This window comes from Ascidiella aspersa, chromosome 7 (genome assembly GCF_963924565.1).
Source record: "Ascidiella aspersa chromosome 7, kaAscAspe10.2, whole genome shotgun sequence".
Classification (NCBI taxonomy): domain Eukaryota; kingdom Metazoa; phylum Chordata; class Ascidiacea; order Phlebobranchia; family Ascidiidae; genus Ascidiella; species Ascidiella aspersa.
The window spans coordinates 22,233,983-22,257,432 of NC_139453.1; the positions used below are offsets into that span (position 1 = coordinate 22,233,983).

General features: G+C 39.5%; 2 protein-coding genes across 8 annotated transcripts; both read left to right on the forward strand.

Annotated features, from left to right (window-relative positions):
- Positions 1-3,655: 3,655 nt before the first annotated feature.
- On the forward strand, positions 3,656-5,192 carry LOC146138347 (actin, cytoplasmic-like). Of its 4 annotated transcripts, none has more exons than XM_083393897.1 (2): positions 3,656-4,365; positions 4,531-5,192. In XM_083393897.1, exons 1-2 carry the CDS (start codon positions 3,739-3,741, stop codon positions 4,867-4,869), a joined length of 966 nt encoding a protein of 321 aa, XP_083250023.1. In that variant the 5' UTR covers positions 3,656-3,738; the 3' UTR covers positions 4,870-5,192. The 4 variants fall into 4 exon arrangements, with proteins under 4 accessions (XP_083250023.1, XP_083250021.1, XP_083250022.1 ...); XM_083393895.1 differs by having other exon boundaries at positions 3,656-3,991; positions 4,103-5,192; XM_083393896.1 differs by having other exon boundaries at positions 3,656-3,867; positions 3,994-5,192.
- Positions 5,193-9,319: 4,127 nt separating this feature from the next.
- On the forward strand, positions 9,320-10,839 carry LOC146138348 (actin, non-muscle 6.2-like). 4 transcript variants are annotated; one of them, XM_083393754.1, is made up of 2 exons: positions 9,320-10,030; positions 10,208-10,839. In XM_083393754.1, the coding sequence occupies exons 1-2, from the start codon at positions 9,412-9,414 to the stop codon at positions 10,540-10,542; spliced, it is 954 nt and encodes a 317-aa protein (XP_083249880.1). In that variant the 5' UTR covers positions 9,320-9,411; the 3' UTR covers positions 10,543-10,839. The 4 variants fall into 4 exon arrangements, with proteins under 4 accessions (XP_083249880.1, XP_083249878.1, XP_083249879.1 ...); XM_083393752.1 differs by having other exon boundaries at positions 9,320-9,664; positions 9,776-10,839; XM_083393753.1 differs by having other exon boundaries at positions 9,320-9,540; positions 9,667-10,839.
- The last annotated feature ends 12,611 nt before the right edge of the window (positions 10,840-23,450 follow it).

Genomic DNA, 23,450 nt, shown 5'->3' on the forward strand with positions numbered 1-23,450 from the left:
CCATTATGTAAAAAGCGGCGTTTATTCCTGCGTGGTGTGTTTATCAAATAACTGCCGATTTTTCACGTTCATAAAACAATTAAACAGTTGCAATAGTTTTTTGTCAGTTTTTAGTTTAGTTAAAGATATCCATATCGAACTCGAACCGAAACTTTATAAACCGGTTTTCAAATTAACTTTGGTCTAACCCAGGGATGTCCAACCTTTTAAAAGAATGGGCCGCAAATTGACACTTTAAAAATTTCGATGGGCCGCAAAACCCATTAAATGAAAGGGGTGACGTCATAAGTTACGTCATTTCGTCACGTTATAAAATAACTTAATTTACAAATATTCGCTCTTCGAGAGTGAACTCGTGCGCAAATATGCAAGTGAATGTCAGCCTTATCTCGCGAAGCGCGACAATTGAGTTTACATGCCGCATTATGCAATGGTACGACACATTTGGGCTGATATATTTTCTTATAACGGCCGCAAAAGCACACAGTTAGAAAAACACACACCTTGCTTGACAATGATGGCGTTTGATGGCCGTTGAAATGCGGCATTAGACTCAACTATAGTCTCAGAAAAAATATGAGATTATGCCTTCATCAAATACTGCGCGTTCTACACATTTTAATGATAGTCGAAACAATTGTTTTAAATAAAGGATATTGAAAGTGAAAATAAATAGTGGGCCGCAAAAGAATAGCATCCTAAAAAACAAAGTTGAACCCGATCCGAAACTGAACCGAAAATGCCCAACGGTTCAACTTTCTGCTCAAATGGCAATTAAGTCCTTACCCTATAAACTGATTACTTTTTAACCCTAATGTGCTTCTTGCAGTGTTATGAACAATTCATTTTGAAATGACTCACAATTAACTCTAAGTCACAATCAACTTGTTTGAAAAAAACACCGAATCAAGTCCCAGTTCAAGTCATTAGTTCCTAAAGTGAAGTTCCAGTCAAGTTTAGATATAAGTTGGGCGATTATTTTTCGACATAAAAAATGAGAAATTTTTTATCAAAAAATTTTAAATCTTGACAAACTTTGACCTAAAAATATATTTTTTTGACAAAATTTTAACCTATCAGAAATACATTAATTTAAAAAACATTTTGTTGTTTGAAATACTGCATTAGTGTATTGGCGTCGCCAACTACACATTTTAGATGTTTTACTGACTATACCGGTCGAACACAAATCAGTTGTTATCAGGCAGTCGAGCCGGAACCGAAGAAACAACCTTTTAAAAAAGCGATTCACTCCAACATGACGTCATAACCGTATTTTACTAAGTTAAGTAATGCTATGAAAAAAGTCATTGCTGCCAGGCATAATGCATAACCGAGTGTTGCTCATCCAGCAGTTTTATTATAATCAATCGACGATTCGACGTCCTATACAAGACGCCTTCATGAGGATAATGGCATATCATGTAAGACAGATTTCTTATAAGGCGAACAATTGCAACCAACCACACATATAAACAGCGACAATGAATCGTGCGATTGCCGATTATAACTTAAGTTATGCTATGTTTCGAAATTTTATAATTATTCGTTGAATAAACGTGGCTTTATTATTTTTATTGGATATTTAAATAAAAAGTTAGTTTATTTTTTGCTTTTTATTTTACCTTACCAGTATAAACTATGAAGTACAGTATTTATTTGACATCGCTGCTCTATAACTATTGAAAAAGTAGATCTAAATAGACGCATATATCCTTTTTTAATGTTTCACAGCATTACAAAAATGTATATGTTATCAATATAGTTAAACTTTGTAATCCGTGAACCTTGAAAATAGAATGTAAATGTCAAACCCATTTTATAAAAAAAATCATAAATCCCTGGGTATTGTGTCGTCACAATTTCCCGATACAAACGCTTGACGTGTAAAGCTAAGTTTACAAGAGTTTGTTTCTAAGTAAAATGTTTTAAGTACCGTAGATGTAATGTCCAAAACACTCAGCTCAGTGGTACTGTCGAACTAGAGGTGCAATGGTCGCTCGCTAAAGTTATAATCTTGGGAAAAATATGGGGTAAGTGTTTTTTATATGTTTGCTTATACAATATGTTTCTTGTAACTGCTTGATTTAAAAAAAAGTGAGAAATGTGTATGGATAACTGTTAAGTTTAAATTAAATTTGCCTATCGAAAGCTAACCCTCTCGCTTGATCAAATCAGAGAAACAATATCGAAAAGCAATTTAATGACACGTTGATTTAAAGTGTTATATTGCGGTAAATTCCAAGCTTTAAAAAAAAAATTAGGATATGAAAAAAAATATAAAAAAAAAGCTGGACATAGTTAGACAGCAAAAAGCTATATGATAAGATAACACAACCGTTTTTTTAGAGGATATTGCTGTGAAGCATCGTGTGCTAATAAACTAGGCTCTGATACATTAACATATCTCGTATTATTTTATTGAATATGAAAGCGAAATTCACTCTTATAAAACGACCACGTGTTAGGCTACGGGAATCCCCTTTCTGGCAACCGCCGCTTTGTTGATTATTTCCTGTATATTTCAGCAAAATTAATTAAATGTGTATCTAACTATTTATTTAATACGGCCATATTGGACGAACAAATATATCGCTCTGACAGTGTGTCACAATAAAATAGGTATATTTGCAACAAATAAATGCCCGCCAGTAGTGTTTTTTATGATTATGCTATATATTATACAATGTCAAATGTATGATTGGATAATTAGGAAGCTGCCAAACAGCTGTAGTTGATGTGTAAGCTCGTGCGGAATTTTCGCTGGTTTTAGACAGTACGCAATTCCATGAATAATTTAATTGGTGTTCCGCGTTGCTGAAGAATCGCCGCTAGGAGAGCTGTTCAGGTTTGTCTGGATTAGCATTTCCTTGTGACCATATTTAGTAATGCGATGCATGCGCTCTTTCTTCGCGCTTTGGAAATCTTACTACCACACCCGGGCCTCAATCAGCCGGGTTGGTCAGTCAGAAGGATCATTGCAAGCTGACAGGTGCCGTGTCGACATGTTGAGTTCAGAAACTCTTTTCATGAGAAGTTACTGTAACCTACGTGAAGTTGCGCTTATTTAGAATCCTACAAGAGTTGTTTTACTATAAAGAAACGAGTTGTAAAAATCGAATATAATAATAATACTTGAGCAAGCGAGCCGAAACGCCTACTCGCACCCTAACCCAAATAATGTTAGTAATATAAAACCCTGGACGAAAATGTGTTAGGATTCCAGACCAGCACTTGATAAGACTTGTTACGTCGGACTAATATATACTTTTACGTCATATCTATACTGTTTGCAAAAACAATAAGTTAAACAGCAATTTTAAATTGTACTGGTATAATACTTTTCGTTAAACTACGTTTGACCAACTTATATGAACTTTTACTTCCTGATTACTGCCAGTGCATAAACTAGGGTGTGTGTTCTGAAATCCGAAATACTTTGCAGCCTGTTTCAGCCTGTCGATCACTGCAGTAACAAAATAACATAAATGCCATCATCAATAATGTGAATTTTTTTAATTCTGGCTTTGGCCTATTGAAATTATAGCAAAACTTAAAATAACTCAAATTGCTTATCTATGCTACTTTGTTTAAAACTATGTGTATAGTACCAGTTATAACATGTTAATTAGGTATTAGGTTCAATTGGCTTTGACTTAACTAATTATTTCTCTTACATTTTAATAGTAAACACTAATTTTAATTAAATTTAAATTCCCCAACATATCATTACAAAATATGGCTGAAGAAGATGTTGCCGCTCTGGTCGTAGACAATGGATCTGGAATGTGCAAAGCTGGCTTTGCTGGTGACGATGCACCACGAGCAGTCTTCCCTTCCATCGTTGGACGCCCTCGCCATCAGGGTGTTATGGTAGGAATGGGACAAAAAGACAGCTATGTTGGTGATGAAGCTCAAAGCAAGAGGGGTATCCTTACCTTGAAATACCCAATCGAGCATGGAATCGTCACCAACTGGGATGACATGGAAAAGATTTGGCATCACACTTTCTACAATGAGCTCCGTGTTGCCCCAGAAGAGCACCCCGTTCTCCTTACTGAAGCTCCTCTTAACCCCAAAGCCAACAGAGAAAAGATGACCCAAATCATGTTTGAAACCTTCAATAGCCCTGCCATGTATGTTGCTATCCAAGCCGTCCTTTCCCTGTATGCTTCTGGCAGAACCACAGGTATTGTGTTTGACAGTGGTGATGGTGTTTCTCACACTGTCCCAATCTATGAAGGATATGCCCTTCCTCATGCCATCCTTCGTATTGACTTAGCTGGGCGTGATCTTACTGATTATGCGATGAAAGTCCTTACTGAAAGAGGCTACTCTTTCACCACCACTGCAGAGCGTGAAATTGTGCGTGACATCAAGGAGAAGCTTACTTATGTTGCACTTGACTTCGAGCAAGAGATGAATACAGCTGCAAGTAGCAGCTCTTTGGAGAAGAGTTATGAGCTTCCTGACGGCCAAGTCATCACCATTGGAAACGAGCGATTCCGTTGCCCAGAGGCCCTTTTCCAGCCATCCTTCCTTGGGATGGAGGCTGCTGGTATCCATGAAACCTGTTACAACTCCATTATGAAGTGCGATGTTGACATTCGTAAAGATCTTTATGCCAACACCGTGCTTAGTGGAGGTTCCACCATGTTCCCTGGTATCGCTGATCGTATGCAAAAGGAGATCACCGCCCTTGCACCACCAACCATGAAGATCAAAATCATTGCCCCACCAGAGAGGAAATATTCTGTGTGGATTGGAGGATCCATCTTGGCTTCCCTCTCCACCTTCCAACAGATGTGGATCTCAAAACAAGAGTATGATGAATCTGGCCCATCAATCGTGCATCGCAAATGTTTCTAATTACTACAAGCTGTAAACATTAATATTTAGAATCAGTTACTATCGAGAATATTTCCATTTATTGTTTTAAATATTTTCTTCCAATGTTGTTCTACGAACTATCTTGTCGAAACAATATTAATTTTACATGTCATTTGTCACAAAGTTGTGTTATAATAATGTGGAATACTGAATTTATGTGTTTCTTATGCCATATACATTCCTTGGTGGTGTTATAACCAAAGCATAATGTTTTAATGACCAATATTTTTAATTTTTGAATGCGTTCTATATATCTTTGAATGTCCTGTGAAAGTGGAATAAATTCTAATCTGATACCTTCACACACACATTGTGTATAGCATTATGTGATCAAGCTCTTTTTGGGGAGGGGGTGTACATATGATAAGTAGTTTTTCAACATGCTCCCCTATTTAGTCTTTGTAGCTCATTTGGTGAAATGACTGTTCAGGTTTGTCCAGAGTTGGTGAGTTCAAACCTCGCCACGGGCTAGTTGTTGTTTTAGCCTGGCCTTACTTGCACTATAACCCTGATAATGCACTATAAAACATTGTATGGTAGGACTTTCCGAAGGCACCAGGTGTTAAGTCTAATTTGTAATAATTTCTGTGAGGAATAGTTATAGGTTTATTTACATTTTTAAGGTAAATCTGAAGAATAACTGTTTCCAATCAGAAAAGACTTAAAAGTTTGTTTAGCCCAGTAATAATTTCTTTATAATAAAATAAATGAGAAGTTAAAAAAATTTTTGTAGAACAGTTTATGGAAATTTAAAAATTTAGCTGCTATATGAATTTAGTAACCACACATTAAAAGAATCCTTAATTTTTTTGTCCACCGGCTTCCATTTAAGAAGAAATAAAAAAAAATTAGTTAAAAAGAAATCAGAGCCAATATTTCAAATTTGCTATAGTTTCAATTTCTCAATTTTTTTAGGAAAATTTGTGTTAACAAATAAAATCTGGCTAACCTTGTGTTGTAAAATTCTATATTGGATACCGGTCGTTGGGGTGGAAATGGCATGAAACAATTGATATTGTCAGTCTTGGGCAAAATATTCATTGTTTGTTTAATTTTGTGATTAATAATTGAGCTATATGCTATGTATATATGAACAATACCACAACATTTGGTCTCCGACTTGTACTCCATGTGTTGCAACGTGTTGTTGTGTCACAAATGACTAGTATTTTGTTAAAAAAAGCAGTACACCTATTAGTTTTGTTCACCGTAAGTTTTTCAACAAGGTAGTGTCATCCAAACTATATTTTTTGCCCAAGTTAGCTTTGCAAAATCTTATGTAGGCTACCCGTCATATGTTATCCGCTTAAGTATAATATATTTAGCTCAAACTCGGTGCGCAAACATGACACGCTGGAGTCTAATGATTCTATTTAAATTAACAAATGCATAACGGTGCGGATGCTTAACTTGCGCGTTCCCTGAAGTATTTTGGACATTTTCTATATGTGCTTTTCGGTTAGCAGCGCGGAGCTTGGACGTTTGTTCGGGGGATAACTTAAAAAAGTTACGCCTCAAAACGTGATGGCATATAGTTACATTTAATAGTCACGTCATAAAGAACTAACCTAAGGAACACCACTCAGTGCGTGTTTTTGCTACAGTTTGGTGGGCTTAAAATAGAAAAGTCACAATACAAATATATTATCAATTAGCCGATCATTAGCACAAAGTAAAAAAAACAACCTGATATTGCGTTTTCGAGAATGTGACGGGAGCATAACGCCTTAAATCCCAAACCCAAACTGTCTCAACACCAATGCCGGATTAACTAAGTGCGGGGCCTGAAGCACATTGATTTGATGTACAAATAAAGACCGGGAAGTAGGTTAATTGATAATTTTATAGATTTTATTTACATTCTACAACAACAAAAGCCTAATGTAATGTTTTATTTGCAAGGAGAAATTCAAACTTCAGCAATATTATTCATTCTTTATGACGCATTTTAATCCCTGCAAATTTGGCAGTTATTTAAGTTGAGTGACTTCATGACGTCATTTTTAATATTCAGGAGAGTTAAATAGTGTAGCCGCTTTTTCCTCATTGTGTTTTGCAGATAGTTTTAAATCAACTTTAATTTTGAACATGATCTTTATCCAGTATAATTAGTTACCATCATACTTAAACAAATGCGTAACAAATTGTCAATGTTGGGAAACGTGGACTAATCGTTCGTATTACGTCACAATGCCTCAAAAGTGGCATGGTGCTGAAATTGTTTTAGTTCGCGTTTAGCAACTCAAGATGTGCGATAACACAGCAATAGGTATAAGATATATGTAGTCCAACCATTGACAGATTTAGACAAACACGTCGTTAACATGCACCAGTTGTTAAACCTCTGGAAGATGTTTTCCGCTTCGCATTCCGCCAAAAAATTTGACTGCGCCATAAATCGGAATAATAGAGCGTTCGATAGAAAAAAGTTGCGAGGTCAACACGAGTGGTTTTTTCGTGCGACTGGGAAACCAAGCTGAAACAGAAACTAATAGTTATCACTTCTGGGTATACAGGCTGAAAAGCGTCGAAGGATTTCCAAAGTATAGCTGGCACATTTTTGAGTTTGTGACAGCACCCGATCAACGCAGTTGCCTCCAGCGGAAATTACTGTTTTTTAAAGTTTACAGACGTTGGGACTAGTAGTTTAATCTTGCAACTACAGTATTCTCGTCTGCCATTCCAGTTTGCAAGCCAAAAATTACTTACCAACTATGTTTCGTTTTGTTCAGCAAGCGCGGAGCCCGTAGCAGCTGCTACTATGTTAGTTCGGTCCTGCTCCAAACTGTAATTTATAGGCTAATAGCAGTATTTTTGTTCTTTGCGCGAAACTTATAGTGCTCTCGCGAATCTAATACGAAAATAAAAAGTTGTGATCCGCCCCTGAACGGGCTACCTGATTTACAGTTACAAATACGCCTATCTTCTAACTTTTAATTTTTTATAGTGACAAGAAACTCTACCCTCAAATGTGAATCACTCTACAAAACCTATTGCCATAAACTCAATGCAGAAGCTCCTATCTAGCAACAGGGTACGTGGCGTTGTTTTGTACAATGTGCGCAAAAATTCGCTTGCGAAAATCTGCAAAAAATGTGCGCACATGTTACAATGTCTTCAAAAATGTGCGAATTTTTTTCAGAATGTGCACACTTTTTAAAATGCTCTCAAAAATGTACGCACATTTTTGAATTGGAGTTAGAGTTAGAGTTAGTTTCATTTTAAAATGTGCATACATTCTGAAAAAAGTGCGCACATTGTTGAAGGCATTTTAAAATGTGAGCACATTTTCAAATGTATTTCTAAATGTGCGCACAGTTTTTGCATATTTTTGCGCACATTGTGCAAAAAATGTTCGCATCCCCGTCTCCTATAGTCTAACCACAGCGTATAAAAGGTAGTACCGACTGAGTTATCCTTTTGCTCCCAGAATTAGACTTTGACGATAAACGGTTTAAAATAGTTTTTGGTGAACACACGAACTAAACTACCGGGTGAAGGTTCCCGACAAAGCGGTATACCATAGGGCTCGATGAACTGGCGATGTTTTAAAAAAAAATTTGCACCCGATAATGGGCTATCGACAAAAAAGAAAACTTTAGAGTCCTAAAGTTATGCATCATGTTTCATACTAATGCCCCCTTCAAACCATCCTAGATACGCCAATAGATCGATTTATCGGATTGTAAACTAATTTTGTTGTTGTTAGTGGAGCACACGTCTTGATTTTTTATACTTTTTTATAATATAGGTGATTTTTGCAATCTAAAAAACTTTTACTGAATATGGTCGGGGTTATAATGAAATAAAAATTGATTAGTTTTCTAAAGTTAATTGTGTTAAACTATTTTGTAAAGCCGGTTTAAAAGTATTATGACTAAATTGGTGTTGGTGTAAGGCATTTGTTTTATTTTAACAAAGGCATATTTAATAATACACATTAGGAAACCTTTTAGTTTTCTGTTTTTATACCTTATGAAATTTATAACAACTAAATCTTTTGCCTGATATAGTTTTGGTACCTCAAAATACAAAAGCAATCCCCAATTCACCCGCATATATAACTTAACTTTGTCCCTTTCCGAAGAAATATATTTCATTGCTACTCACGACATTTCGCCGCTAGTAGCGATGCCGGCATCGATAAACGTTACCTTATTTGGTAGCAGAGGCGTGCTGCGTTTTTTGTGCAAACCGAACTAGCTGCGTTTAAAGGCTGATTAGGGTCCACCCAAAGCAAATGTCCGGCAGTTAGAGAAGTGAGTGGTTTGGTCAGTGCTTCGTCGTTATTGGCTCAGTTAAAATTTAGATGTGTTTGTTGTATTGTCATAAAGTTGGTTTTAAGGCATTTTGATTTTAACTACCTAGTTAAAAGATTGTCTATATTTAATTTGTAAAATGGGACGTACATAATATTTATATATAAACTGGAATTAACGGTGGTTCTACGTGTTGTGTTGCAGCAACTATTAAGAGTTAAATTCAATTTTTCGTTAATTTTTTATAACCACAACCAACATAATGGCTGATGATGAAGTTGCCGCTCTGGTCGTAGACAATGGATCTGGAATGTGCAAAGCTGGCTTTGCTGGTGACGATGCACCCCGAGCAGTTTTCCCTTCCATCGTTGGACGCCCTCGCCATCAGGGTGTTATGGTAGGAATGGGACAAAAAGACAGCTACGTTGGAGATGAAGCTCAAAGCAAGAGGGGTATCCTTACCTTGAAATACCCTATTGAGCATGGAATCGTCACCAATTGGGATGACATGGAGAAGATTTGGCATCACACTTTCTACAATGAGCTCCGTGTTGCCCCAGAAGAGCACCCCGTCCTCCTCACTGAAGCTCCTCTTAACCCCAAAGCCAACAGAGAAAAGATGACCCAAATCATGTTCGAAACCTTCAACAGCCCTGCCATGTACGTTGCTATCCAAGCTGTCCTTTCCCTGTATGCTTCTGGCAGAACCACAGGTATTGTGTTTGACAGTGGTGATGGTGTTTCTCACACTGTCCCAATCTATGAAGGATATGCCCTTCCTCATGCCATCCTTCGTCTTGACCTGGCTGGACGTGATCTCACTGATTACCTGATGAAAATCCTTACTGAGAGAGGCTACTCTTTCACCACCACTGCTGAGCGTGAAATTGTGCGTGACATCAAGGAAAAGCTTACTTATGCTGCTCTTGACTTCGAGCAGGAGATGCAAACAGCTTCAAGCAGCAGCTCTTTGGAGAAGAGTTACGAGCTTCCTGACGGCCAAGTCATCACCATTGGAAACGAGCGATTCCGTTGCCCAGAGTCCCTCTTCCAGCCAGCTTTCCTTGGGATGGAGTCTGCTGGTATCCATGAAACCACTTACAACTCCATTATGAAGTGCGATGTTGACATTCGTAAAGATCTTTATGCCAACACCGTGCTCAGCGGAGGTTCCACTATGTTCCCTGGCATCGCCGACCGTATGCAAAAGGAGATCACCGCCCTTGCACCACCAACCATGAAGATCAAAATCATTGCCCCACCAGAGAGGAAATACTCCGTGTGGATTGGAGGATCCATCTTGGCTTCACTTTCCACCTTCCAACAGATGTGGATCTCAAAACAAGAATACGACGAGTCTGGCCCATCTATTGTTCATCGCAAGTGCTTCTAAAGTGCTTATTGACTTTGGCGTTAATAGTGTTATACAGTGATTTTCTATGACATTTTCATTTCTGTTTTTGAAGTGTATCCCTTCTCCACATTTTAATTAATCAGCAGCCAAACACAAGACATTAAACTAAACATAAGGTATTTAAAGCTTGGTAACATCCATTTCAGTTATGTGCAGTATCTTTTTGTTTTTGCTAAACTGTATCCATTCCTATGTGTGGCCTGGCGAGTTGTTTTCTTGCACTTTTCATCTATTCTCCAGTAAATAGGATGCAATAAACCAATGTAACTAATCAGATTTGTTCTTGAGTGGCCTTAATTTAGCAGCAAAAAAGCTACAGCATGAATTTTAGGTTTATAGATTTATTAACGTTAAGGACAGCCCAGCCTATTTTGTCTAGAATTCTTCATATCAAAAAATCTGTTTTTAAAGTCAATATTTCTGCTGAACGTGTAGCAAAGATGTTTGTCATTTGCCTAAACAAAACGTAAACTTGGTTGAAGCACCAGCAGGGCCTTTTTGTAAACCGTCTTCTGCTCAACACAGGAAGTTTTGTCGTTCAATTTTTGTCACAAAAGTAGTGTAGTATCTACGCAATGTTACTGGTTCAAAATTGGGTACTGGTTTTTAAGAATTAAACCATGGCAACGCGACAACTGGCTTCCTAGATGTCGTTGTAAAGCATTAAAACATAATATTTATATGTATTGTAGCGTGAAGAGAGTGGCATAATCCCGATTACTGGTAGTAAACGTTGCGATTTGATATATGAATAGACTCATACTATGTACAAACCAGCAAAAAACAAGTTATAGCGAGATGTTTTTAAAACAGTTTCGTGATTCCAGCGTCATGTTTTTAAAGTTATATCCTACCAGCTCTCGAATACTTGTGTATGTGTCATTTAAAGACCTTTTTTCCGTTGGGCGATTGGCATACAATTTGTATAATACACAAACTTGGTTTAGCAGGCCAACTTCAAGACAGTTGTTCGTGCCTTCTAAACAAAGCGAAATAGTAACGAATATAATTTAAAGGTGCCAGCTGCACGAACAAATTATTATTATTATTATTTCATAGTTCGTTGAAAATGACAAAAGCATACCTGGTCAGAGAAGCTTTATGCTGTTAGAAATGTTTTTTTTTAACTTGGTTTTATAAACGGTAGCCTGAAAAAAGGTCGTTACTTCGTTTAATGTGAGAATGTGTTTCTCCGCAGAACGAAACTAAAGCATCAGTTATGTGGTTCGCAATTTATCAAACAAAGCCACCGATTTTAAGGCCTTTACGCCAAACAGCCCCGCCCTGCAGGATTGCTAAACGGTTCTACGGATGCAGCACGACCAAGGTCGCAGGTAAACGGCGTTTTTTGGCATTTATGATCTATTTTTATCGACTAATATGGTTAGCCGCCTTCCAATGGAACTCAGAAAATTTGCACTACTGCGTATTCGCCATGCCTTGGCTGTCACAGTCAATCAGGCTTGGCCCATGCTTGGTGCGAAACGGCGAGCAAAAGGGTCGCGTTTAATTTTGGTGATCGTTGGAAAGGAGAAGGGGACGCGAATCCGCAATTCGCCGGCGACAACTTCCCGTGCAAATCACAAATAAAGATACCGTTAAACCCCTGGCCTTGCCAAAAGCCACGCCGAACATCTCAAGTTGGCGTGGCATGTCTGAGCTTGCTGTATGTATGGGTATTGCCAATCGCAGCCGCCTTTGTAAGGCTATTTAGATCGGCCCCTTGCTCCTAATTTTCAACCGTGTTTTTTTTCCAAGTGTACTTGTTTTTGGTGTCTTTTGAGGTATGCGCGGCCTCTTAAAGAACAGACCGTCGCATTCTCTACATAGTTTTGCTGTATTTTGATCAAGGAATCGACTGGTTGCCCTGACAGACTTGGACAACTAGATTTATTTTAGATTTTTAACATTAGATTAGAATTAAAATTAGAGCATTTTACTTTTTTCAAATTAAACTAGAATTAGAATTACCAAATTTAAAAAAACAAAATTTCAACTGGAAATTGAACCATTGTATTTGATTATTCACAATCAATTTTATTTATATTGCTAATAATTCTAATAAGAATGTAAATGTTAAATATGTGTGTGCTAACTAGCTTTTCAGACTGTAAAAATTGCATACAAGGCGTTCCAACCAAAGAGTTTTAGTTGAAATTCTTTGTTTTGACTGACAGACGAAAAATGTTGTTGGACAAATTAGCATTTTTGGTAAAATTAGATTGGAACTGGAATTAGAGCACACAAGCAATTCACAAATCAGATTAGAATAAGAAATAGCCACATTTTGCTCAAATTCATTGATTTAGAAACTAGAATTATCTAGTTGTTTAGGTCTGTGCCCTGCATCTGACCAATTAAATTATTGGTCAACCTTGTCTACTCTTTGTCGCTTTTGAGCGTACGGTCTGGCGCAAAGAATTTTTGTGAGAACTTGTATGTGTGTGGACGCGGTTAGCGCGCGTTAATTGTGGTCGTTACTTTACGTGTCGAGGCGATCTGGTCAACGGCTGCTCGGCCGACAATTAAGAAGCTACCGGCGAGCGATGCTTTTTAATTAGTGACGGTCAAAGTGGGCGACGATCGCTATTTGTGCACTTAAAAGACCGCGTGCCCACCGTTACAATGTATAATTTAGTGCGCCCCGAGCGCGGCCACGTACATAATGCAAACAATCCATTAATATTTGAACGGAGCACTGACTTGTCAGCGGCGCTGGCTGTCCACCTTCGCCAAGCGGTGCTCTGCGGCGTGGTACGCCGTAACCACACACATGTCACACGGCCCCTGTGCTGTATAAGCGGGCTAATGACTGGATGGCAAACATTGCGCGTCGCAAGAGCGCTTCCACTGTGACCATATTTGGCCAGACGGTTATTTCCTGGTGAAGCTCCCCGTCACTTCCTAATCACTGCGCCAGGCCGCACGCACACACACGCTCGCGAAAGCACGAAATGCTCGGCCTTTTCGCTCTGCCTCGTGCTTTTGCGCGTGTGTGCCTCGCCGGCCGGCGCAATGTGTAAAGTCGTTCCTTATTTGTGGAGCTGCGTGCGCGTGTGTGCGTGCCTTGGATTAGCTGATCTACTGTCCACCAGCCTAAAAACCACTCCCAGAAACCCGACGAAGCCGGCCTGCAGACCGTTGCGAGACGCCAGCAGCCTTACAGCGTCGCATAGCACAATGAAAATGTCCCCTCCCCGGTTGATTTCTGTAACAATGCGCCGGAAATGATTAGAACACGACTGTTGTTTTGGGAAATTTGCGGTGCACGCGTTTCCTGATTTTATAAGAATATGCCTGTGCTGTTATGCGCTTGGTTTGGTCTATAACCCACCTCGACATCAATTTACCACAGTTACACAGAAACTAAACAAGATAAATATCTGTCATACAAATTTCTAAATGAACGCGTTACGAAAAACTACGCAAACACAGTAACTGCGAAATCAGAACGTTTCTTTTAATCAACCTTTCCGCCTCATACAAACTTAAAAATAGAAACTCAGGGATGAGGTTTATACTACACACAATAGAGTCAATATGATACCATAATATGTATACAGCAGCAAGGTCCAGCATTGCCAGAGGCTTGTCACACTAGAACACCGGTCGAAGATATATAACTGACCACTTTGAATGTATGTAAGCTCTTTTAAGAAACTAGTTTGGATCCAACCAAATCCCGCTTTGTCCATTAAAAATATTTTTTTAAATATTAAGATATTGAGATGTAAACACTTGTTCGTACTACAGCACGGTCTGCGTATGCCAACATGTTGTTTGTCAAGGTACGCCGAAAACACGAGTGTTTCTGTTCTTCCAATAAAAAAAATGGTCATGGCATTTGCCGGCCCTCGAAATGCGTTTTGTTGTTGCCGTTGCTTAGCCAAAAAAGCGCCAAAAAGGTCGCTGTCAGAAACAGGCTCTGACAGCGCGGTTGCTGGATGAAAAGGAAGCCTTCGTCCCACAAGCAGGCAGTGCGGCGCTTTTCCGCCAAGGCGTGTCTATTCACTGCTGTGCCGCCGAGTCAGAGCAGGCGCTTCCGCGTGTATAAAACTACGTCACAGGCGTGGCGTTTAGAAGCCGCTTGCTAGCATCACGACGCCTCGAGGCCCAGCACCGCTGCCCGTATTTGGCGCGCCGGCTGGCACGAGTTGCAATAACGAAGCGCAAGCGAATTTTCGTTGGTCGACGCAGGAGCATGGGTGAATTATTAAACTGGCTAACGCAAGGAACCCTCGTGCCGCCCGCCCGCAGAACCGCGCCCAGTCATTTGGTTAGGGATTTGCTGACTTAGTGGTGCTGGTGTTGCGACACGTCGTTTTTGCCTTGTCGAACTCTGCTCGACAGAAAGCCGTTTGCGCGGCGGCCTATTTCCGCATATCCTTCCTCGCTTTGGGCGCCTTGTGTGTGTGTCTGTATACCGTTTGACCGCATGATTAAAGCCAACCCTTAGGTCGTTATGATATGCTTGTATTGGAAGGTTGAATAGTAACAGGACTTTCATATATATTATGATGTTTCTGTTTACGGTACCACGGAAACGCAATGAAACTTGTGGCAATTTGGAGCAGAAACCATCGTGCGGCTATTACCATATGCTTTCAATTGCGTGTTGTTAGTAATTCAGAACGCGGAAACAGCGGAGCGCTTTCGGTTTGGCCGGGTTTAGTCGCCCTGTGCAGTAAATAGCCTTTTATGCGTATACCCGGGCCTTCTGGCTAAAGTGCGTCATAGCCCGGCAGAAGTAACGCTTGGATGGGCACAGTCGCCGCGCGGCGTTTGCTTTTTCTATTTTTGGCCAGTCGCTTTCCGCTTCTCTCTCTGGCGCCGCATAGCTGCGGTTTTAGCGCGAAGCTAGATTGGAATCCGCACGGGCTGATTGCGGTGTTCAATTCGGTGTACCAGTGGGAAAACAAAACCGTTTGAGAAAACGAGTTGCCTACATTTCACAGTCGCACATTTATAAGTGCGACTTTCTGAAGTGCACATTGAAATGCTCCGATGAAGCGAAATGGTCTGACCATACATATATTACAATCTAAAGCCCTTTGTACACGGAAATAGCGCGTTTTAGGTATACGACGGGCTGTTTACAAGTTACAGCAGATTGATTGGGAGTTGGAAGGTCTTAAACTGCATTTCCAAAGGGAATAAAGATCTTATAACAATCAGCGTTACACAATTGACCCGATATTTCTCGGTATACAGGGAAAACGAGTGTTTTAGATGTAAAAGCTTCCTACATCTTACGATGGAACCAGCGCGAATGTCTTTAAGTGGAATGATAAATTGAAATGATGTGATTTGATCTTTCCACCATTTTATAATTAACCGTCTTTATACGCGGAAATCGCACGTTCACCTAGTACACGCGTGATGTGCTGTAACCCGGCAATGCGGTTGCAGTCTGATGTACTTCCTGTAACCACGCAAGCAACCTGTGGCGCTTAAATGTCAGCAATTCTGCTGCTGATGCTGGCCTTATGAGCCCTATGAGAGAAGGCTTGTTTTCACGCATTTTGGCGCAATCGGTCCAAGAAAAACCCATCCAGGCAACATTCACCGAATCCCGGGTGAATTGCTTATTGAAGCTAATGTCCGCTGGCGCCCAAGTCAGAGGGCAGCGGCGTAACCTTAATAGGCGAATAGCGATCTCGCCACGATTACACTTCCTTCTCGTGGAATGTCTATCTCGATCGACAGGGCGACGCCCCTTTCCTTGCCTAATTCAATATAAACCAGCGTGGCAATGTACACTAACCCAATGCTTTTCAACCTTTTTGGTTTGGTGAACCCTTAAAGTTGTTGTGACGAACTCATGCACCCTGTTTACTTAAAAGGTGAACTGAGGTATAGAAAACGATACAAAAATCGATATCATCATGTCAATTAAACCGAGCGGAGCTTCCGAAGTTTTGCGCACTGTCGGTGAGAGTTTGATTGTGGCTGCAGGCTGCTTGCGACTTGCGAGTACTATTACATGTCATAAAACAGCATTTTTACCTTTTTTCTATTATCCCAAATGTCAAATGTTCATGGTTCATTAAAAGTTTGTGATGTAACCTTGTATACATTTTCGTACTGGTGCACCCCATGCATATTTTGGTGCACCGTCCACACCGGTTGATGAGCACTGCATTAACATATCGTTAATGCGTCGCCCCACCTTATACGTCAATGTGGCAGTGCTTTACCAATTATACATGTTTCATTAAAGCGTCTATAGTTACAGAAGCGGCAAATAGATTTTAAAGTCCAAACTAATTGCTAGCTAGAAGGTTATATGTAACAGTAAAAACTCACCATAAGCATTAAGAGTGTCACAATAGTGTGGTGTCAGGATGGGAATCAACGGCACAAGTATCAATTTGTTTGTTTTTAAATGTTTCAACAATATCTCAGGTCACCATTAGTGAAAACTAAATATAATTGAAATTGTGTTTTGTTCTAATGCGTGTATTGTTTCCAACATTAGTGCTTTGTTTCACTCAGCTGCTTCTGCTGACAGAAATAAGAAGGCGAGACCGACTACAGCGCTTGCATGTTTACCGGTAGTGACGTTTTGCACCGGACGACTCAGCACACAGGAAGTGTTTGTGTTGTGCCTTGTTTTGCAGCCGAATTGTGACGACGACGCGTCATCGCATTAGCAATCCGCCCGCCGTTTGTCGACGCATAATAAGACAAACAGCGGTCCGCCGGTCGTTATGCGCAAATCCGTAAACAACTGCCTCTGATTTACATGTTGTATCGCATGACAGTCGGCGTGGCGCATTTTAAACGCTGCCTGTTTTTGTGGTGACGTGTGCTGCGAAATAGCGCGAGAGGTCGTAGACCGACGCCGGCCCGCGAGAGCCTGTACTTTAAGTGCAATTTGTCATTTTCGAGATGCAACGCGAACTATTTGTTAACGCTCGTTGGGACGCCAGCCTTCTTGCGAAGTCATTTGGCGGCCGTTTGCACTGACCACGCCCGTGTAAAGAGTATTAAAAAGCGCCGCGCGCCGGCTGTGATATTTGCTCAGCGTCCAGTTCTTTACGACCGTCCTAAACCGTTAGCGAAAAGCAAGGCCGGCTAAAACAGTAAGTGGGTGTAAAGTGCGCATGCCATTTTGAATGTGACGTGGCGCCGCGGGCTCCATAAATGGTTCGCCGGTTGCGGAACAATCGGCCATTGTGCTTACGCTTTTTCGATAAGGTTAGCATTTCGTGACGTCGATTTTTTTTCGTTTGTCTGCTCGTATCGGCGCTCCCTTTTTCTTGGCGTCATCCGAATGTTGTCGAACGCGTGGCCTCGGCGCGCTTGCCTTTTTCTCTTGCCAACAAAGCGGAACAGGATGTTGCGTAGAGGGGCCGGCAATGCGCGGGGGCAAAGGCCTAATCGCGTAAACAGCTTCTAGCGGGAAACGCGTAATGTGACGTAACATCCGCCAGGCCCTGTTACGACGCCTCAACGCGGAAACGCGCGGTTAATGCCTCCCTGTTTGCACCGCCGCGCTTTCTACCGGTGAGGTCGCAGACGATTTACTGCCGCTAGTTGTCGTTCGTCAATTTTTTAAAGTAAGAAAAGCGTATTTTAACGCAGCAGCGCACTCTGGCGGCTTGCTTTTACTCTGCTCACTGGTCACTTGTATCGCAACATCTGTGTGCAGGACCGAATAACAATTTAAAGCAAAGCTATTTCTCTTCGGAGTGCACAAAGATGAACCGTGCAAACATTTCTGAATTGAGTTTTTATGTGCAAGGTATGTAGGTTATCAATGTGTATGCAGAAAAGTGGCCTGACTATATTACGCTTTTTCTCGATGTTATCTTCTTTGCGAACTTCCGAGCAATATTCGGCTTTAAAAAGAACAAAAGTAGCGATACACAAAGGTAAATGGTCTTTAGCCGCCTGAGAGCTTTCTATTATAATTTGTTTTTCTTTTTTTCGTCATTGTATTTGTTAATAAAACAAAGTAAAAGTAAAGCGATGGAAGCTGATCATTTAATTTAAGCACAGGTCTAAAACACAAATTGCTCTGCGGGCCAAATCAAACATTGTTGATTAACCCGCGTCGAACCGAAACTGAACCGCATTTCTAGGATTTTAAGAGCTTGAATCGTAACGCAACCCAATATTTTGAAAGTACCTGGACCTTAACCAAACTCGAACCCATTTAATTCACCTATCGTATTTTTTTTGTTTTTTATACATTACTTTTTATATTCTTTGATAAAAAAATCGAATTCTACAAGTATGAAATAAGTTTTGCAACCCAAATGTCCCGGAGGTGATTTTTTTTACCAGATGAGGTTAATCCCCAAACACAGAATTGACCTACATCTGGATTCGGCAACAAGTTTTGAGACGCGTGTCAAAGCTAAACCCTAAGAGTGGACCCGTAATAAATTTTACCTAACATTTTTTAGGTTAAAGACCCTTTCATATATAGTTAATAGTTTCAGGGTATGCATGGTACTTGAAATCTTACTTCAAAACACAAACTTACCAAATGCATCATAAATTTTAAATTTACGTTTTAAAAATGGCTACTAAAGACAGATATAATTTACATTGGCGGGTCGTATTTTGCGAGTTCAGCACCTTGGTTAATAAATCTGCAGGTGCGAACGGATATTTCAACACGCTGTAAATTTCGCACATTATTGTAGTGAACTGTACTAATGACGGCGTAATTCTATAATAGTTTTTCAGAGTTGAAGTTTACACATTAATTGCGCGTCTAACTCGGTAAAATTCTAGGGCGTCCAAAAACGCTCTGCACACCAACATTCGGCGCCTATGTGTGTCCTATGTATGTTGTTGCGGTGTACAACCTTTTTTTGCTATCCGTTTATGAATAATGTCAAAATATCAACAACTCGCGTGCCAAACTTTTTTATGTTTGGTTTTGCACTGGCAACTATAGGGCTGCGAAGTCAGATAAAAACAACGCGAGTCCGGTTCAGACTCTATAACCTGTATTTCACCGATTTACGTGACTAAAATAAGATTGATATTTAACAATCCACTCCTAAGGTTCATAGAAAATATGCCATCCATATGCTATCCAACCTTAACAATTTACAGTTTGCTGCCTTTCGCCGTTTCGAAATTTGGTACTGCGCATGCGCACACGTCGGACTCGGTAGTTTATCTAGTCCTGGACTTACCCGAGGCCGAGGCCTCCGCAGCGCTGCTGTGATGTGACATCTAATTTACGCATCTTAGGAGACTCCATTAAACCTCATTTCAAGTTAAATTCTAAAAAAGATAGCCTAACCGTACTGAAAAAAAAACAAACTGTCACGAACACAATACTGCGTGCCCGCTATTTTGGAATATACTTCAACGCTTTTCAGCCGATACCTAGAAATGTTGACTATCAGTTCCGGTTTTCGCTAGGCTTCTCAGTCGCACAAAAACAGACGTGCTTACTTTTACCGCCCTGTTTTAACGCTGTAAACACCACACCAATTTTAGGGCTTTGGTACGTAATACGAACGGTTAGTCATTAACTACAAGTTTAACGCCCCCCAAAAAATAATGTTAAATACACCAGTTAAGACACTAAATTGTGACACGAACACTGTCGATCCAACTGGAAATGTGTGCAAACCATTTAGTTAGCCCTATAGTGTTAGTGATGTAATAATATTGTTAATGATGTGTGTGGACTAGTGGTGTAATGGTTGCACTTTCTTAAGGTGACGTAAAGTGCGCGATAAATTATTTGGCGTGCCCTGAAAAATCATCTCAGAGTTGCCGGCCCCTGCTCTAGAGACTATAGATTAGCGTTTCTTTGTCTTTTGTAGGTCACGTCGCACCCGGCGAGCGAAGCGAGCCCTAATATTTTTTGTTCAGACCGTCATGTCTTTCGGAACACCTGTAAGTTTGTTGTTTATAGGCCTCGCACATTTTTGGGCAAACCGGCATTTCCTTCAGAATACTTGGAAGTTTGTATTTTATAGGCCTTTTTAGAATATTTCGTCGACTTACCACCGGCGTATAGCTAAGCACCAGTTAAGAAGCGCTATTCTATATAGGTGCTACGCAACCCTTTTACACTTGCTGCAGGCCAACACGGCTAAACAAAGTTGGCGGCACACTTACGAAAGTATGACGATCAAATATCCTAGCATGTCCATAAAAAGGAGCGATTTAGATTAAACGCGCCAGAGGTACCGAAAACCGTTTTACATTTTTTATTCTCTGATTTTGCATTTTTTATCCTCTGATTTTCGGCACTTCCCCCTCCCCCCCTGCAATTTTAAAATGCGATTCTTAGTATTATTTGTAAGAAGTGTAATATGTATTACTAATGAAGGTTCAAAATATTATTCATTATCCATTGCTCCCAGTGGCTTATCAGGGGGGTTAGGGGGTTCTTACCTTCTTTTTGTAAGCAATATTATCGTTTTTGTTCGTTTTTGTCACAGTTTAACAAACTGTTCGAAGCGGCGTGCTTTTTAAGTAGTTGGGTCACGCGTCTTAATCTAATGCGAAACCAATATTGATCGCAAAACGCCGTTTTTGTCTTTTGTTTGGTCGACCGTAAACGCCGGATAGTTTTTCTTTTTCGTTATTCGTTTAGGTTGACTGATTAGCAAGTGTGTATTCGACAATTGACCACGCTAAGTCAAACCGTCTTTGTTTTTTTTCTCGCTAAAAACGTCAAGTTAGGCGCAGCTGTTGTTGCTCGCTGTTCGCTCTCTGCGCTAATATCTGATGTTGGTGTAACAACGGATTTTGTTTAACTAAACAGATTCTTAAAAAGAGGTATAATGGTGACGGTCGTGCGGTTTTAAAGTCTCCATTTTTATGCACAGATAGCGGTCTTTGTTTATGTTTTCGCATGAAGTTAACGATTGTACCCTAAGTTTTCGCAGCTGATTTTAATTTAAATGTATAGGGGTCAAAGGGATGAAAAATGTAAGAATCTCAGTCCTACTACATATAGCGCTAACGTGGACAGAGCAGTTGTGGTCTCCAGAGCCCAATCTCACGTAATACTACAAAAATTTCATTATATGCGCCTCTTTTAACCTTAATTTTTTTAAATGCGGTTCGCGTTGCCGAAAAGTTTTCCCATCTCTTGCATAGTGTGTAATTTGGCTATTCATGGCCGATCATTCCTAGCTAAACCGAGATGAAAATGTTTTCTTTTTCACACAAAAAGTAAATACTTAACATCGTCACGCCAAAGCCGGAAGAATACTTCAACCTTTATTAGCCCTTAAACACAACAATTATTTACTGCACGAATTTAAAATTTTATTATTACAGATACAGTAATTGCCTAATAATTTAGAACGGCTTTAACAATAACAATAAAAAATCCTGTTGTAAACTTGTCATGATTTGACAGCAAGAAAATATTAAATGTTAACTAGCGTAGGTCAAGTTGTTTTGAAAACAATAGCACCTCAAGTCATTAGCATAGACGAGTTTTCTATTGAAAATAGTTTTTTTAATACAATAACTTAAAAATATAAACAAATCAAAGTCATTAATTTTAATTATGTAGGTCAATCCAATCGTTAGTAAACACACAAACTAAAAAAATGTGCATTGGATTTATATTTTACAGAATGCTTCAACTCAATAACATCGCATTACCTTTTTTGCCCATTGCGAAAAAAGGTTCATAAAACGTATGAGCGAATACGTTTTTATGGTCTGGTTTCTACTGAAACTGAAAACTAAACAAAATTACCTAAAATGGCTGTTTACATTTTGCTTAGTCGTTCTAACTTTTAACCGCAAGATGGCAGTATAAATTTAACTATAAAGGTTTTAATCCAGGGGTGTCCAACTCGAACATGCCGACGTGCCAATTTTTATCTTATAACTTCTTCCTGTGCCAAAGTTTAGCAACTATTTTTTTTCTATTATTAAAAGCGCTTTTATACAAAAAATAAAAACGGTATAATGTTGTAATATCAGAAGTAATTGTTTGTAGTCCTAATTGCTGGGATTGTTTTGTATTGTGAATAAACAATGACAATTGGCTGTATAACAAATTTAGCTTTTTTGACAACTGGCAATATTTTTGGGAGGCTTGTGTGCCATTTTTAATTAGGACACCCCTGTTTTAATTATTTTAGGTGCTGGACTGCTGTTTTTTTGTCAATTTAGCAAGCATACTGCTGGTTGATACTCTTCTTGATGAACAAGTCTTTTAACACATGGGTTGGCAACCGCCGGTCCGCAAGAAGTTTGTTCCTGGACCGTAGCAGGGTTTTCAGATTAAAATTTTGATTCAAACCCAACTGTACGTAAAAAGTAAAAAAAAACAATTAAATATATTTTATATTGAAAACAAATTACCTTTCGTTTAAATATAGACCTACTCCATGATTGATTGTTATGATAAAAAATAACAATTACTATCAAGCTTTCAAAACAACTAGTGAATTACATAGCACGTTCACAACATCCAAAAATGCATTTTTATTGCAAAATCTGCTTGGTTGAGAAATGGGCAAGCGTGCTTACCCTCAAGTACAATAGACTAAATTCATGCAAACAATGTTTATAAACATTTGTCCCATAATAAAATGTTTTATTATTTTGATATTTAATTTTAATTGCTTGGCGGGCCGGATGCCACCCGCAGGTTTCATTAAATTCCCCGGATGGGAGCATCTCGTTGCGGAAAAACAAGCTTTAAGTTCGCATTGCAAAAAGTTGTGATAAATTTCCTTTACTGAACATTAGTTTTTTAAACCGGTCCGCATAGCAAAAAAGGTTGCCGACCAGTGACCCCTCTAAGAAAATTTTCTACTGCGCAAATATTGTTTGTAGTGCGCAAGAATATTTTAAGGCTGCGTTGGCAGAGCCCCGCGACAGAACAATGTTTTTTGTATTGGGGCGAGGTGTGAAAATTTTAAGAATGATGC